Source organism: Hemitrygon akajei, chromosome 6, assembly GCF_048418815.1.
Source record: "Hemitrygon akajei chromosome 6, sHemAka1.3, whole genome shotgun sequence".
Taxonomy (NCBI): domain Eukaryota; kingdom Metazoa; phylum Chordata; class Chondrichthyes; order Myliobatiformes; family Dasyatidae; genus Hemitrygon; species Hemitrygon akajei.
Window position 1 is genome coordinate 146,581,214 of NC_133129.1, and position 19,120 is coordinate 146,600,333.

At 37.5% G+C, this 19,120-nt stretch overlaps 1 protein-coding gene across 1 annotated transcript in view; it reads right to left on the reverse strand.

Moving 5' to 3' along the window:
• LOC140729571 (uncharacterized) overlaps positions 1-19,120 on the reverse strand; it is a 50,427-nt gene that overhangs the window by 21,938 nt on the left and 9,369 nt on the right. The window contains exons 2-7 of the mRNA XM_073049480.1: positions 17,066-17,422; positions 15,527-15,847; positions 13,881-13,997; positions 8,335-8,757; positions 3,825-4,199; positions 1,222-1,533 (exon numbers count right to left, since the gene is read on the reverse strand). Of these exons, the coding sequence (XP_072905581.1) occupies positions 1,222-1,533; positions 3,825-4,199; positions 8,335-8,757; positions 13,881-13,997; positions 15,527-15,847; positions 17,066-17,422 (1,905 nt within the window). The remainder of the gene's footprint in view (positions 1-1,221; positions 1,534-3,824; positions 4,200-8,334; positions 8,758-13,880; positions 13,998-15,526; positions 15,848-17,065; positions 17,423-19,120) is intronic.

A 19,120-nucleotide genomic window follows, 5' to 3' on the forward strand; every position in this document is an offset into this window, starting at 1 on the left:
TTCTAACAAACAAACCAACGTGTTTGTGAAGCAATGAAATTTTACCACATTGCAGATTACCATTATTATGCACTATACCACTCTATAAAGGTAGTGGACCAACTGTTCATCATATCACTTTCCCTAATCACACAGAAAAGAAATTCACTCCTAAAACTATGTACCTTCAGACAGGGAAGTTATAAATAAACCCCTCATTAAGTCTTCACCCAACTCACATGGTCTTATTGATACTGGATATAAATCAGAACAAAAGTTGCATTTACGGTCAATAGACTTATAAGCCACCCTAACAAGCTGATAGAGCCATAGGGTTGAAGATCAGCTAGATAAAAATGAGGGGGAAAAATGGAAGGATTTACTATTTTAGATTTTGTGTGTGTGTGTGTGTGTGTGTGTGTGTGTGTGTGTGTGTGTGTGTGTGTGTGTGTGTGTGTGTGTGTGTGTGTGTGAGAGAGAGAGAGAGAGAGAGAGAGAGAGAGGGAGAGAGAGTGTTCGTGTGTGTGTGTGTGTGTGTGTGAGAGAGAGAGAGAGAGAGAGAGAGAGGGGGAGAGAGAGTGTTCGTGTGTGTGTGTGTGTGTGAGAGAGTGTTTGTGTGTGTGTGTGGAGAATGTGCATCATATTGGTACAAATGCTCACATGGTATGTTACCAATGGCAAAGGCCCACTGGGCTGATGCCCCAATTCTACTATGTAGAAGTTTTACACCTTATTAAGTTTATTTCTGTAATTGTGATTTTTAAAATTTGCATGGCTTTAAAAGTTGAAGAGTTAAATTCCTCATATACCTTTTCCAACTTTGTCTCTACAGTAACATCAAATTATCAAACTTATTCCAGCCAACAACTGAGCAGCCTGCCCAGGATTAGATTTTGACCCTCAAAGATTGCATCCATATCCATATACCTTTCTGCTTTCTTCAAAAAAAAAACTCACTGAGATATCTGACTAGATTTCAAGTTGTGAAAATAAAAACTTCGAGTGAAAAGACCATTTTCTAATACTGTAACAAGAGGCCAATCTTAAACTGTCCAAAGTTAGCTTTTCCAGTTTGGCCAGCCATGAAGCTGGAACTAGAATGTACATCTGTTTGAACCTGATAAATGATCCAAACCACCAAACAATAACTTAACAAACGCTCTTGCGTGTATACATTTGTTTTCTAATGACTATTGGAATTTTGCAAAATAAAAAGTGTTAACAAATAAAACATTTACTCACTCAATTTAACCAATTTACAGCTAGTTTTCTTGGTGTCTGTCATACTTTCATGCTGGAATTCACACGTTAATAACCTCCCCAAATCTTCTCTTTCAGGAATAAATTTCAAACGACTTGTGTAGCTATAACGACCATCCTTTCCCAAGATAGCTTCAGGTTCAGCATTCATTTCCTCCAGTATATTATTATCCATTTTCCAGATAACTTTGACGTTTTTTGGGAAAAAGGAATATATTCGGCATGATGCAAAACCAAATTCTTCTACAATTGGGACTTCAGGATCGATTTTTATATCATCACATTTTGGGATTGCTGAGCAGCAAAGAAAGGGAAAATAAACTGTAAAAGATTGAGACAAACTACAGGTTTTGTTTAAGAACCAGCTTCAGATGGAATCATTAAAAAGAGGATACTGATATTCAGTTTGATGGGGCTTTTGTAGCACATTCAGTAGATCACTGAATTATTATAGATAGCTGGAGAAATCTGCAGACTCAAGTCCAAACCCTTCACGATACTAGGGAAAATTAAACTCAGGTAATTAAATAAATCTATACTAACCATAAACAGTACAGAATAGGAACATGCCTTTCACTCCACAATCTTAAGCCAATCAAATTTCATAGTCAAATGCCTAACAAAACGAATCCATTCTAACATCATGCCAACCACTGAAGTCAAGCTTACTGGCCTATAATTTCACAGTTTTACCTCTCTCCTTTTTAAAGTGTGGAGTAACATTTATGATTTTCCAGTCCTGTAGCACCACTCCAGATGGGTCTTGCTATTAACAGTGCCCCGTCCCTTTGCATTTGAATTTTCAAATTGAAACACTTCATATTTGGCTGAAGATAAACTCCCATCTACAACTGATCTATATCCCACTGCATCCTTTGACCAAAACACTGCCAATCTGCATATCATCTACAAATTTCCTAACCCACCCATCTACATTTTCAGGTTATTTATGTATTTGGCAAATAGCAGAGGTCCCAGTATGGATCCATAGGAATACAAGTCACAGACATCCAGCAAGAATAGGTCCTGTCTACCACTACCCTCTCTCTCCAAGGGGCACATAAATTCTGAATCCAAATGACCAATTCACCATGGATCCCATGTATTTATATTTTTTCAATGAACCTCCTCTGAGGGACCTTATCAAATGTCTAAGTAAAATCCATGTAAACAACATCCACAGCTCTATCTTCATCAATAATTTCCATCATTTCCTCAAAAAACTTAATCAAGCTAGTTAGACACAACTTGCACTGCACAAAGCTGTGCTGATTATCCTTAAATATGGTTTTCCAAATGCTCATAAATCCCATCCTTAAGAATCCTCATCAGTAATTTCCCTATCAGTGATGTGAAATTCACCTGTCTATTGTTAGCAGGATTATCCCCATTTCCTTTCTTAAGTAATGGAACCACATTAGCTACTTGACAATCCTCTGGGACCTCACTTGTGGCTAGAGAGGACATGGTCAAGGCCCCAGCAATCTCAATGCTTGCCTTCCTTAATAATCTGAGGCATATCCCATCAGGCCCTGAGGATTTATCCACCTTAATGTTCTTTGAGAGAACAAATAAACACTTGTTCTTTATCTCAACATGCCCTAGTAAATTAGCATGCTCCACACTGGTGTCGCTACCCTCCTTGTCCTAAAGCTTTGGTATTCCACCTGAACCTAAGATGAATACCTGGATCCATGAAAAAGACAAGCTTTCTTTCAGCCTTGTATCATCCAATTCCTTGACTCAGCCCAATTTTAGCTTAAACTTTCACTGAGACAATAATTCTAGCCTCAACCACTGCAATAATTTGTGGCCTACCTCTAATTCCTGCATTCAGTAAATATTAGCTTATTTAAAACTATTTCCTGCACCTTAATTCTTCTTCCTTCACCAATAATAATTTACCTTCATTTCCAGACAGCAGTGTCACTGGCAGTCAGGACTTCAGCCACTTGTATATGTTTTGAAACTTGCTTCAGAAGCTTCTAAGGCTCTGTACTACCTTGGTGCCTTACAATTCACCTCAAAACCTATCAGATTCTTTAGCTTATTCTAGTTATGAAACAATTAAGAGCATTTGGAAGCATCTCTCTGCAACTTACACATTCCAACAGTTCCGTTAATGTACTAACAAGGGTGACTGACAAATGATGATAAAATCAGAAACACAGCAGAATAAAAGTGAAGATGAATTTTACATTAAAACAGAGGGCACACTGAAACATTGGTCAGAAATAATCAATAAATTAATTACTGATATAATTATTTCATACTTTAATTATTACCAAGTCAACACTTTATCCCCACACCTTCACCGAGATCATAAAATATAGCTTTATGTTTTTTTAAGCACAAATCAGAGATCATTGCATGTGACCTCTACCTTAATATCTTAAAAAAAATCATACCACAAGAACAATAAATTATTTGACTGTAAAACAAGGAATTTGGTGTTAGTGCTTAAATTAAGATGTTTAAACTTCTAGAAGTTTTTTTCTGAGCTGATTCCAAGATAACCTAAATATCATAGTTAAAACAATAGTAAAACATGATACACAATATGAACTAATACATTATGACTGTACCTTTTATGCTTAGCGTAACACCCTTCTGTATATTTGAACCTGTGGATGGATGTTGAGCTTCACAAATATACTCTGTGTCATGGTCTTCCTGAATGGTTGGTATAAACGCAAGAACACTTAAGATACTGTAAGTATGGTCTTCATATTTCACCTCATTTAGCGTATGGGAATATTTGGGAAGATTTGTTTCATTCCCAGCAAATTCTTGAAATTGTGGCCCATATTTCACAATTTCTTTCAATTTGTCATTCTTCTTCTGGTACCAAGTGATAGCCAGTGGTCTTGGCTTAAATACATCAATTGGACAGGACAATGCCATCAATTCTTCATGAATGATGCAAGGAGGTACTACAATGTCTGTCATCTTTGGTTCAACTGTTTTTTTTATTGAGAAGAAAGAAAAGGGTATAATATTTAATGTCATCAGCCCACAACATTGTCTTAATTTACAAAAGATAAAATAAACTGAGGGGTTTATTAATTAGATAAATAAACCTTCAGTTTTCTTAAATGTTGCAAATAGTGTATAAATAAAAATACAGCAATTTTAACAGAAGCTGCACCTTTCTGATAAAATTTACTGCTGAGTACTTCAGGCTTATAAGATATAACTACAAAAAGACTGCAAATTTTAAAAAGGATATAGTAATACAAAAAAGTCGAAAGACAAAGAGAAAACATGAGTGAAGATCCAAGAATTTCAAAAAAATCTGTTAAACTAAAACATTGTACAAGGGGTGATTGATAAGTTCATGGCCTAAGGTAGACAGAGTCACTTTTAGAAAACCTAGCACATTTATTTTTCAACATAGTCTCCTACATTTACACACTTAGTCCAGCGGTTGTGGAGCATACGGATCTTGGACCTCCAGAAAGTATCCACAGCATGGGTGATTGATAGGTTTGTGGCTAAGGTAAAAGGAGATGAGTTATACAGCTCTTACATGCACATGCAGTTCAACTCTTTGAGTGATTATAAAGAAAGTTTGGTTAATAACTCATCTCCTTCTACCTTAGGCCACAAGCTTATCAATCACCCCAGATGAGTTATTAACTTATGAGTTATCAACTTCAAACTTTCTGCATAATCACTCAAAGAGTTGAACTGCATATGCATGTAACGAGAACTGTATAACTCATCTCCTTCTACCTTAGGCCACAAACTTATCAATCACCCCTGCTGTGGACACTTTCTGGAGGTCCAAGATCCGTATGCTCCACGACTGCTGGACTAAGTGTGTAAATGTAGGAGGGGACTACGTTAAAAAGTAAATGTGCTAGGTTTTCTAAAATTGACACCTTCTAACTTAAGCCACGAACTTATCAATCACTCCTCGTACATGGTCATAAATATAGGGCTAAAAAGTTACTGATAACTTACTTATACAAAACCTGTATTCAACATTATAGCTCTTTTACTATATATCTTACAAACTTCTACTCTCCAGAGCCTATAATCAAATTGTAGCACACAAATGAAACAGCTGCTCTTAAAAAGGTTTCATTCAACAAATTTATCTAATACAAATATGGTCTCACCAGAACTTAGTTGGGGATCAATCTGAGTACATGGCAGTTATCATCGTCCCTCTCCTACCTGCAAACTAAAAGTGTGATACTATCCTGCACAAAAGGTTGTGAGAAAGATAAAATATGCAACAGTTTTATAGACATAAAAAATGAGGTAATGTTGCTTTTTGGAATGAACTGAATAGCAATAGTTGAATTTAATGCTATTCTTACCTACAGTTCGCAATACAATTTGAGTGTCTACAACGTGTTAGACTGATAGTTGCAAAATACAGAAATTTAATTCCCTTCGCCTCTAATTCTCTCTTGCTGTTCTGGAGTATTTGCAAAGTGCTGAGTTTAAGTTGATGAGGATTTTTTTAAAGTCAGTTCAGTCAGGAAACAATGCAACTGGAAATCTCCACAATCATTCTCATCAGTTCACTGAGAAAATTTGGCCCATAGAATTGTACTTGGTTTAGTTAAATATTTTGCAAAATAGAACTGAATTCAAATGACATCAAAAACAGAATATCAATGTGTGTATATCATCTCCACCATAACTGCTGAACTAGAAACAACTGAGCAGCACTAGACCTTTGAATCTCTCACCCTTTTAAAAACTCTGCATTCCTATTTTTTCTACTAATGGATGACTTCATATTTTTCTGTATTATACTCCACCTGCTATGTCCTTTCTCTTTCACTTAACCTATGCTATATCTAGCAGAGGCCATTCTATATCTTCCTAACAACTAACACTGCCCCCTCCAGCTTTGCTTCAACAGCTAATTATGGATATATTACACTAGGTCCCTTCATTCAAATCACTAATATAAATCAGAATCAGACTTATTATCATTGATATAAGTCATGGCATTCGTTGCTTTGTAGCCACAGTACTGTGCAGGCATAACAAATGTTCGTTGGCTGATCAAAGTAACAAGATGGTTCCTGGATCATTTGGAAATCTGATGGCAGAGGGGGGAAAAAAAACTGTTCCTAAAATGCTGTGTCTGTGTCCTCAGGCTCCTGTGCTTCTGTTATGATTGCATCCGGATTTTGGGCCCAGGATGTTGGGCCTGAGATGTTGCTGAAACTGCTCACCCTTTCCAGCCCTGAACCCACAGCAAACATTGGCCCTTGTTCTCCCAATGTCAGCTTCCTGAAGACTACAATCAATTTGCTGGTCATGCTGATGTTGAGTGCAAGGTTGTTACTGCTTCACCACTCAACCATTTGATCTACTTGGCTCCTTTATGCTTCATATCACCATCTGAGACTGCCCACAACAATGGTGTCAGCAGTGAATTATAGATAACACTTGAACTGTACCTAGCCAGGCTGCCATGAGTGTGGGGGGAGACGAGCAGTGGGATCAGCCACACTCTTGAGGTGCACCTGTGTAGAGTCAGGAGGAGGAGATATTAAATTATAAACACCTGATGCCACAGAATTGATCCCTAGAACACCACACTAGTCGGAGCCTCCAAGCCCAAAAATGACCTGCACTCTTTTTCCCCTCTCTGTTACATAATTCACAATTCATAGATAAACATTGCTTCCAATTGTGTGTGCGGTAATTTTATGTAATAATTGCTTGTCTAGTACAGTACGTATAGAAAGCCTCTCAAAGTCCAAGTATACCTGTCCTTTAAATTGGGTGACACTAGTCCTTGTTGGGATACCAGTCAGTGCATATTGTAATAAAATGGATGATAGAAAAATGGAGAGCTATATAAGAGAGAAGGCTTAGACTGATCTTAAGAGTAAGTTAAAACATTGTCACAACGTGATGGAACGAAGAGCCTGTCAAATGTTGTAACATTCTATATAATAGCATTTCCTCCTTGCAGACAACCACCAAAGGCATACCTCAACTCTATGTGCTTAGACTACCGCTCTAATCCATCTACACATATGACCGTGACTAGGTAGCCCTCAAATGCTATCTTTAAATTTAATACCACTGTTTAAGGCAGAATCTCAGATGTTGAAAAGTATATGAGTGAGATGGATTGGCTGGTTGAGTGCAGTCACAACACCAACTTCGCACAAAACATCAGCAAGACAAAGGAACTGATTGTAGCCTTCAGGAAGGGGAAGTCGAGGGAACACACACCAGTCCTCACTGAGCAGTCACTGTTGCAAAGGGTGGGCAGCTTCAACAAGTCAGAGTGTCTATCTTGGACCCAACACATTGTTGTAACCATAAAGGAGGAATATCAGTAACTCTTTTTCATTAGGAGTCTGAGAAGATTCAGTATGCGACCAAAGACTTGCTATTTTTCTACACGTACTGTATAGAGCATTCTCACTGGTTGCCTAACAACCTGATATGGAGCCTCCAATGCCTCCAAAAGAGGCTACAGAGGGTTGTAGACCCAGCCAGTTTCATTGCGGGGATAACCCTCCTCATTGCTGAGGAAATCTTCAAAAGAAGTAGTGCTTCAAAAAGGCAGCATCAATCATTAAGGACTCTCACTATCTGGGATGTGACCTCTTCACATTACTATCATTGGGGATCAGGTAAAGGAGCCTGAAGACCCATGCTCCATGATTTAGGAACAGCTTCTTCTCTCTGCCATCAGATTTCTCAATAGACCATGAACTCATGAATACTACTTCCTTACTTGTCTTTCGCTCCATTTGTTTATTTTGTAACTTGCAGTATTTTTTATTTCATGAATATGCCAGAGATAATAAGCTTGATTCTGAAATTAAACACTGGTAGTGCAGTGCTTACAAAGCAGTTAAGAATAAACAAGTAGATGGAGAAATTTGTAACTTCATGTGTTCATTGTAATTTTCTAATCAGAAGCATATTTAATTACACTGGCATACTATACATTGTGAAATTTGTAAGTCATGCAAAACAGAAAGGAAAAAAATACCGATCCAGTCATGATCATTTCATTTTTCACCCTTCTGAAACCATTCTATAATTAATTAATTTTACTAATGACAAATATTCAGTTATTTTCATTGTTTTCTTACTTACTTCCTTCAACTTGCAATGTGATGGCCTTAATAATAGGCTTTCTAGAATTGCTACAATGCAAAACATGAAGGTAAAGGACAGCTTCATTATCTTCTTCAATATTAGGGCAGAAGATAACTTTACACTTCAGACTGGAGGTACCATCACTGTTGTTTGTGACAGCTGACATCTCAAATGCAAAAGCTTCCACTGGACATTCAGAACTTGAAATAAGTTTCTGCTGATCCATCTCCTCTGGTGCTTTCAAGTTCTCTGACAGAGAAGTCCACTCGTGAATCATATGTTGTGTTCCATTCTTTTTTTGTAGGAACCATTTAATACAAATATTTGAAGGTTTATATCCAGATATATCACAAGTCAGAACAGTTTCTTCCAAATGTACAATGTGTGGAGGCTGGCTGATATCAGAAACTTTAGGAGGTACTAGAAAAATATTTTTAAAAGTTATTCTTTTTTGCAAGACAGTTTTGTTCCTTTAAAGCTATCAGAATAATCATACAACTACACCAAACATCTGCTCACATAAATATGACCAGGCAATGCATAGCTTAACATTGCACTAAATAAAAAAGTATGAAACAATTGAGTCTATCCCAATTATGGTGATCTCCAAGTTTAAAAACAATATAAAAATGGACCCACAAGTAGATCAAAGACAAAAATGAAGCCAAAGCAGTGAGAAATATCAGGATGGAAAGACATTAGAATTGGAAATCCAGAGGTTATTAATGCGCAGTGAAAGATAATACACAAGAGTCAAGAAAAGGTAGGCATAAATCAGTTGACATAGTTATCAGGCTGATGCAAGACAAGTCTTAAAGTACAAGCTTCTAAAAGGGGAGAGAGACAAATTTTTTGCATGTGAACAGGCATGCTTTGGTGGATTGAGCCCAAACAATATAGACAAACCAGTGAGATCAAAAGTTTGGAAGGTATTCACTCAAGCATCATCATGTGAAAGCCACTTCCCTTTACATGAATCCACTTTTCTTCATTCACCGTTTGACTAATCAGATCTCATCACACTTTTAGCAAATTACCATGTCCACACCCACATTTACAATGAATACTATCTCTGTAACAAAGCCACTTGAAGAAATTTAGCAAACAGGTTCCCACAAATTACTCAAAACGTTCGGAAATTTTTTTTGCTTTCCAGAGCTAATATTTCTAAAAACTGAAATAAGGAATTCAACAAATAGTCTATTTAAAGATACTCATGAATGCTTTACAATAAAATTATTGAATATGATGCCTGATATACTTGCTCAACCTCAGCTTCGAAATTACCCATTTTACCAAATCTAGGATTTTAACTTAAATTTCAATTTTGTGCAAAGCATTGTGTTTCCCAGGGTGTATTAGTCACAGTCTGACGTAACATGAGCTCTTTTTATTCTCTGTGTAACAGCACATTTCCACTTTTTGCAATCAAGACATTAACATTGTGCATTGATTTAGCTATCTGGCATATTTGCTTTTTTTTCTCTGATCAGTGCAAGTGTGAAACTATACAAATTAATCAAAATGCAGCAACTCCCACGTGACACCAGCAGGTGGGGACACAATAATATGGATGTGTTATGTGCATTGCATCTCTAATGCAATAAAATGTTCCAAGTCTTCACAGAAGCATTATTAAATAAAATGTGACACAGAGCCACATGGAGTAACTGAGGATAGTCCTGAGAATGAGGCGACACAGGACTGGAAGGTGTAGAATCCTTGTGGGTAGAGGTAAGAAACTGCAAATGTAAGAAGACCTTGACAGGAGTTAAATACAGACCTTGGAACAATAGCCAGGCTGTAGGCAACAAATTACAATGGAAGATGGAGTAGCAAAGGCACGTCAAAAGGGCAAAGTTACAATAGTCATGGGGGAGCTCAACATGAAGGTAGACTGGGAAAACCAGGTTGGTGCTGGATCCCAGGAGAGGTAACATAGAGAATGCTGACAAGATGGTTTTTTAAAGCAGCTTTTGGTTGAGCTCACTAGGAAGTCTGTTATTCTGGATTAGGTGTTGTATAATGAACCAGATTTGATAAGGGAGCTTAAATTAAAGGAACCCTAGGAAGGCAGTGATAATATGATAGAATTCAGCCTGCAATTTGAGAAGGAGAAGTTAAAGTCAGACGTATCAGTATTAAAGAAGAGTAGAAGGAATTACAGAGACATAAGCAAGGAGCCAAAGTTGACTGGAAAGGGACAGTCGCAGGGATCACTACAGAGCAGCAATAGCTGGAGTTTCTGGGAGCAATTGGGAAGGTGCAGGAATAGATACATCCTATACTCTAAAGGCAGGATAATATAAAGACGGCTGACAAGGGAGTCAAAGAAAAAAAAAGCAAAAAAAGGGCATATAATAAAATAAAAATTAGTGGGAAGTTAGAGGATTGGGAAGCTTTTAAAAAACAACAGAAAGCAATGGAAAAGGCCATATGGCGCAAAAAGATGAAATATTAAGATAAGCTATTGCAAAGACAAAACCAAGCATTTTTCAGATATATACAGAGTAAAAGAGAGCTGAGAGTAGATATTAGACCACTGGAAAATGATGCTGGAGAGGTAGTAATGAGGGACAAGCAAATGGTGGATGAACCAAATAAGTATTTTGCATCAGTCTTAACTGTGGAAGACACTAGACTATGCCAGAACTTTGAGATCATCAGAAGGCAGAAGTGCAATTACTATCACTAGGGAGAAGCTGCTTGGAAAACTGAAATGTCTGAAGGTAGTTCAGTCACCTGCACTACACCCAAAAGTTCTGAAAGAGTAGCTTAAAAGATTGTAGCATTAGTAACGATCTTTCAAGAAGCAATAGATTATGGCATAGTTCCAGTGGACTGGAAAATGGTAAATGTCACTCCACTCTTGAAGAGAGAGAGGCAGAAGAAAGGGAACTATAGGCCAGTGAGCCTGACCTCAGTGGTTGGGAAGATGTTGGAGTCGATTGTTAAGGATGTAGTTTCAGGGTACTTTGAGGCACAGGATAAAATAGGCTAACGTCAGCTTGTTTTCTTTAAGGGAAAATCTTGCCTGACAAATCTGTAGGAATTTTTTGAGAAAATAACAAATAGGATAAACAAAGCAGAATCAGTAGATATTGTGTACTTGAGTTTTCTGATTGCCTTTGACAAGGTGCCACACATGACATTGCTTATCAAGATAAAAGCCCAAGGTATTAGAGAAGACAGGGTTAGATCATTGGCTATTTGGGAGCCTTTTCTGATCGGCTGCTGGTGATTAGCAGTGTTCCGCAAGTGTTGGCATTGTTACCGCTTCTTTGTATGTTGTACATTAATGATCGGAAGATGGAATTGATGCTTTGTAGCAAATTTTGTGGATGATATGAAGATAGGTGGAGGGACAGATAGTGCTGAGGAAGCAGGGAGACTGCAGATGGACAGACAGATTAGAAGAATAGGCAAGAAAGTGGCAGATGAAATATAGTGTAGGGAAGTGTATGCTCATGCACTTTGGTAGAAGGAATAAAGGAGCAGACTATTTTCTAAACAGGGAGAAAATTCAAAAATCCAAGGTGAAAAGGGAATGGGAGTCCTTGTGCAGGATTCTCTAAAGGTTAATCCATTGAATGTTGAAAGGCCTAGATAGAGTGGATGTGGAGATGATATTTCTTGTGGGTGGGGGGGGGGGGGGGTCTAGGACCAGAAGATACAGCCTCAGATTAGAGGGATGTCTGTTTAGAACAGAGATGAGGAGGGATTTCTTTACCCAGAGAGTGGTAAATCTGTGGAGTTCCTTGCCTCAGTTGGCTATGGAGGCCAAGTCATTTGGTGTATTTAAGGCAGAGGCTGATAGTTTCTTGATCAGTCAAGACATAAATGTTATGAGGAGAAGTCAGGACAATGGGGCTGAGAGGGAAATGGCTCAGCCATAATAAAATATCAGAGCAACCTCGATGGGCCATAATTCTGCTCTTACGTTCTGTGGTTTTACGGATAGTGGCTAAATCTTGGGCAAAGTCATGGCTCTTAATAAGTATCAAAAAGAAGGAATGCAGAGAGCAAATTCCAAAACTGCATAATCAACAGCCAATGGAGGCAACAAGCTTAAAAGTGACACATAAACCTAACTATATAGCATAAAACATAATAGATTTTAGTCAACTTTGTTTCTAAAAGGTAAAATAAGGAAAGCGGGCCAGGAATGTATCCTTTTTATTTCACATGTATTTGTTGTATAGACTTTGTAGCTTTAAACTGAAAAATTCTTAAGTAAACACAACGTGGCTAATGCACAATACCAAATGTAGTGTTTCATGACATGGAAAAGTCTGAATTTTGCTTTCTAGTAAAAAAATTTAGATCAAGTTTAATTTAAACTTTAAGATTCTTAATCAAATAGACCTACCTTATCAGGCCTCCATGCCTAAATGCTGCAAATAGTGAAGGAGTTACTGCAATGAGCCTAGAAGCTGAATTGATGACTTGTCACAAAGAAATACATTTTAAACAAATGCTTTCCCAGGGATCAGCTAAGAATTACCTGATCGGTAAGATACATTGTTATGAGTGATGAACAGACCTGATGGTCAATGGGGTGCAGAGTTAACCATTCCCAACCCCCCTCCTGAGAACTACGAACTATTGCTGTCGCTATGCTGCTCATGAGAGAGAGATAAAGCCCAGGCAAGAACATCTGCTACAGATAAGAGGGGGAGAGAGACTGTTGATTTACTGTATTTTGACTCTTCCTGGATTATTTACCTTCCACTACAAGGACTTTACTTTGCTCGTTAACATTCCTCAGGAGACAGCAGGAGTGGCCTGATTTGATGGACACGGTCATTCAGAGTTGATGGATAGCTGAGACCCCATGAGTGGGGATAAAAGACAGGTCTGGAGAGACACCCTTCAGACACACCAGTGGACACTGACTGAGAGTTGGAAACCCACAGAAAGGTGGGGGCTTCGGAGACCAGGAGATCGGTCAGTAAAGCTCACAGTGTTACAGCAGGGCCGGTGGGGACTTGTGTGTGTGTCCACTCATGCCAGAGTGACGAGTCCACCACAGAAGAACGGTCTAGCCGAAGAACAGAGGGGTTAATACTGAATGACCACAACAATACGACAGATTAAGAAAGCCACTAAAGATTTGCCTGCCGCAGCTGTTGCTGTTACATCTCGCTCGCTCTCTCTCTCTAACGATTTCAATACAACAACCATAACCATCTCAGCATTTATGAACTGAACTCTATACTTTCCTATGACAATTCATTTACCCCTAGACATTGATAGAGTTTGTTTATTATTGATTATTATTATTCCTACACTTTTAAGTTTATTACTGCTAACTTGTTTTATATGTATATTTGCATTTTTGATATTGTATTGTGTAGTTTACTAATAAACACCTTTAGTTTGGCACCACCAGACTCCAACGGATTCTTCTTTCTTTGCTGGTCAGACACCCAGTTACGGGGTACGTAGCAGCATTTAAGGCAATATAGTGCATTTGAATAAATGTGAGAGACACAGAAAAGAGTTAAATATTCATGTTTCTGATGTACTGAAGCATATTTTACCTTTTCTGAAATATCGCAGATACATCATAAATCCAATGATCATGATCAGTGAACATATCAGTACAACAGCAAATACACTGCCAGCTATTATTTTCCCTGGTATAACAACTTCTGGCTCTGTAAAAAAAAATGGAGCTTTAATAATGAATATTTACATCTTTAATTTATTCAAAAACAATGGTTAATCTTAAAGTTGGACAATAATTTTGGCTTAGAGATTCTTCAGAATTGTGTTAATATTAATTTATCTTCCTTTGCCATTGATAACTTAAGCATTTCTTGACTTTACATAAGCTTTAGAACATTATATTTTTAAAATCACAGTACAAAATAATTTCATAAATGTACAAAACTAGCAAAACCGCAAAACCCATCTGGTTCATAAATTCCCTTCACAAGAAGAAACCTACCATCATGACCTGGTCTGGCTTAGATGAGTTTCCAAACCTTCCAATGTGATTGACTCTTTTATGTGCCCTCTAAACAAGTACCACTATATTAAAACATTGAAAGCATGAATCAAGTGGGCCACCAGCATCCACATAGGCATCAAAATCAGATGCAGCAAACTAGCTCCCAGCTGGTCAAATTTGCAAAGTCCTCTACACAAAAATCTGCTCACTGGGAAATTTCTCTACAGACTAGCTGAGAAGCAGTCTTACATAATCATGTGCATACAATTATAAGATGCCTGATTCTTTGATCATAATCCATTGGTGCATCCTGTTCACTACCCTTTAAAGAATCCTTCAATATGAGTCTATTAACTAGCAATGTCTCACTACACAAGACTAGAACCAGAAAAACTAATATCCCAGCTTGTGCAAAAATCACTTGATTTAGACAACTCTCTCAAATGTATTTGATGAATTGGGTCTGTAGCTACATTTCCCAGAGTCATAGAAAAAGTACAACACAGAAATAGGCCCTAATTCTCATCTTGTCTATGCTGAATCATTTAAGCTGCCTACTCCCATTGACCTGCACCAGGACCTCTATACCCGTATAATCCATGTAACTATCCAAACTTCTCTTAATCAGTGAAATCGAGCTTGCATGCACTATTTGTGCATGCTGGCAGCTCATTCCACACTGTCACTCTGAGTGAAGAAATTTCCCCCCATGTTCTCATGTTCCCCTTAAACTTTTCACCCCTAATCCTTGACGTCCCAGCCACCCAAATTACATATCTTAAGTTTGTCTGGCCTCTACTAAAAAAATTATGTCCCCCACAATTAGTACCTTACAAGCTTTTTTTTTGTTATAAACTTCCAGTTTGGAGGTTTTTATTATTCTTTTGTGCTCCAAACATTTATACTAAAATGTCTTTTAATTTCTAGTTAAAACCTTATGATTAAAAAGGCTGCTAATAGAAGCATGAAACTGCATTTGTAAATATTCCTTGGGTAAAGAAATCCGCCATGCTCATCTATTCATAATTCCAGATCTAGCAATCTGGTAGAATGTTAACTATCTTCTCAGCCCAGGGACAAATAGGGATGGGCAAAAATTGTCAACATTATCATTAAGATCCACAACCCATGAGCAAAGTAATAAAGTCTCATAACACTTTAGCATTCACTTTATGTCTGTATTTTCTATTACAAACAAACTTAATGTGCACATAAAATAAACTCAACACTTACCTGTTACACTCAGAGTGGTTTCCAACTTTTCACCATTACGAAGTGATCTGTGTCTCACAGAACATATGTAAATATTAGCATTATCTTGGAGCGATGGCTGTAACCTCATACGACTAGAAACACTGTAGGTTCCATCATTATTTTTAATTGGGGATCCTGTGCAGATATGCTTCAAAATCTTTTCTTCTCCATCTCTAGATTTCTTTAACCAGCTCATCTCAATTTCCAAGGGATAAAAACCGGTACTGTCACAGTTTACTGATTTTTCAGTACCATTCTCAATTGTGATGTTAGTTGAAGATAATGTCACAGTTGGTATGGCTGTAAAGATATAATAGATAATCATTTAATATCAAATACATTTTGCATCTATTGAGTCAAACAATTACTGCATGTGTTAAAATGTTCACAGTTGCAGATAACCCTTCCTGATAATTAAAGTGCTAAGATGTAGGTTAATCACATGTCTCTACTCTCAGGACTCAAACTTGTGTGATTTTGCCATTCTGTAGTTTAATGCACAAAATACCAAACATGTAAATGGTAATAGGAAGTTGAGCATGAATATTAAACATCATCTTATCACTGGTCTGACCATCATCTTAAAACAGAGTACACCTAAGACACTCTCTTGAGCACCAGATTTCAATATCTATTGACAGGTTTATTCCTTCTACATTCATGAATAAAGGTATTCATATAATTATGATAGAGCAAGACGATTTATTTTATTTGCAGTAGAGAAAGCATTTTATATCTTAGAAGCCCAGTGTCCATCTTGCAACAGCATTTCCAAAATCTCATTTTGGAGATAATCTGCAACTATATTAAGACATTTGTAAGTAAAATAAATGGCAAAACACTGTTTGAAAATGTACCTTGTTAACAGAATTCTAATTGTCAGCACAAAAAGATCAGAGGTCATCAACTTGTCCAGATGCTCTGTACATCACCATATTATATTATAAATTTCACCACCAGTATGAATATTTATTAATAATGTTCCAAAATTGCAACTATGGCAACACTTTGGTGATTTAACTGCTGATTTAGTTAAAGGGTTATAAAGATTAGCTTTATTTGTCACTTGTACATACATTGAAACATAGAGTGAAATGCATCAAATCAAATCAGCGAGGATTATGCTGGGCAGCCTGCAAGTGTCGCCACATTTCTGTTGCTAATGTAGCATGCTTATAACTCACTGATCCCAATCCTAGTCTTAGAAATGTGGGAGGAAACTAGAGAGACCATACAAACTCATTATAAACAGTGGTGGGATTTGAACCCTGATCATATAGCTGATCTTATAAGTGTTGCTCTAACTGCTATGCCATCATGCCGCCCCAGCTATGTAACCATGAATAAAACTCAGAGCTTTTAAAATCGACTGTTACTTTAAATTTATAGGGGTATCATTAAAGTGCTTGCAATTACATGCATAAATATTGGTGAATACCTTCTTTGATCAAATATGCTGCAGCAGTAATTCGACAGTTTGCATAAGAAGGGGAAGAATTCATGCTTTATTATTTTTACCTGAAACAGTCATGGAAGATTTTCCTTCTCCTTTGTCTGAGCCAATAAAAACAGAACAGATATAATCTCCTTCTTCATTAAATTGCACAAGTGGAAGAAAAAGAGAAGCAATTCCCTTCTTCAATTCGTTGTCAAATATTTCAGCTCCTTTTCTGTATGGTGTATGCTTTCCTCCTCTGAACTGATATATTTCTGGTTTGTTAGAAGAGCCAGGTTTTTGAAAGAACCAATAAACTGCAATTCTTCCAAGGTCAATTTCATTGTCCTTGTAACCAGACACACGGCATTCAAGAAGAACATCTTTATTCACAATGGCTTCAACAGTTCTTGAATTCATAGACACTATTAGGTCACCTTCTGTAATAATTAAGATCAAAATTATCATTAGTAAGACAATAATTTTCTAATTTATCTTCTAACTATAGGAAAATAATTTTAGATTGAGGCTGTTTTAGCTTATCAACATGAATTTATGCCACATTTTTATTATGAAAATGCTTAACAACTGGCAGACTTTACAATAGGCACTCCCACGGAATGACAGGAAATGCAATTGGCCTCTACTACTGGCATCTACTGTTAACTAATTATGGTTTTAAAATCCTGTAGAATCAATTAGAATTTTATTTTAAACAACGCATTCCCTCCTATAAACTGCAGAACTATTTCCTCTCTCCTCTCCCTTGACCCCCCCTTCCCTCTCCCTTGACCCTCTCCTCTTCCATGTCCTCCCCTCCCCCACCCCTTCTCTCCCCCTCCTCCCTCAAAAATCAACATAGACGTTTTTAAAAACGGAATTGATTGGTTATCCAGGCATGTGCTATACTGAGATATGACATAGGATGTGAATATCAGCAGAAACAATGACAAAATACAGATGGATATTATAAATATCAAAGGATCATGGAATCAAAGACATAATACAGAAACGAGCCCTTACAGCCATCCCCATCTATGCCAACCATGATGCGCATATACATTAACTTCATTTGCCTGCAACAGCCATATGCCCCTCTATGCCTTTCCTATCCAAGAACCTGTGCAAACAACTTTTAAACATTGGAACTGTACCTGCCTCCACTATCTCCTCAGGTAATCTATTTTAAATAAATACCAGTCTCTATGTGGAAAGTGCTCTCTCTCAAATCTCCCCCCACCTTAAACTGAGTAGTTCTAGAGTCCCTGTGCCCTTTTCTACAAGGTCACCTCTGTTTCCTACATTTTAGTGAGAATAAACCAATTTCTTTTTACAGCCTGCCATTCCATAGAACATCTGGTGAATCACTTCTGTACCTACGCGATTGTTACTCCATCCTTCCTATAATGTAGTAACCAGAACTGTGTACAATACTCCACTTGAGGTGCAAACTAGCCAATGCTTTGTACAACTGCAGTTTAATGTCCCAATTCTATGCTCAGGATTTGATAAGCGATCTTGAAGTAAAGGAGCCATTAGGAGGTAGTGACCATAATATGATAAGTTTTTATCTGCAATTTGAGAAGGATAAGGGCAGATCGGAGGTGTCAGTGTTGCAGTTGAACAAAGCAGACTATGGAGCCTTGAGGGAGGAGCTGGCCAAAATTAAATAGATGGATATCCTAGCAGAAAAGACAGTGGAACAGCAATGGCAGGTATTCTTGGGAATAATGCACAATGTGCAAAATCAGTTCATCCTCCGGAGAAGGAAGGATTCAAAGGGGGGAAAGGGGCCACAGTGGTTGACAAAGGAAGTCAGAGATTGCATAGCATTAAAAAAAAGTATGACAGGGCTAAGGTGAGTGGGAAGACAGATGATTGGGAAATTTTTAAGGAACAACAGAACTTAACTAAAAAGGCAATAAGGGGAGAAAAAATGAGGTATGAACGCAAGCTAGCCGGGAATATAAAGGAGAATAGCAAAAGCTTTTTTAGGTATGTGAAGAGAAAGAAGATAGTTAAGAACAATGTTGGGTCCTTGAAGAATGAATTGGGTGAAATTGTTATGGGAAACAGAGAAATGGCAGAAGAATTTAATAAGTACTTTAGAGCTGTCTTCACTAGGGAAGACACAAGCA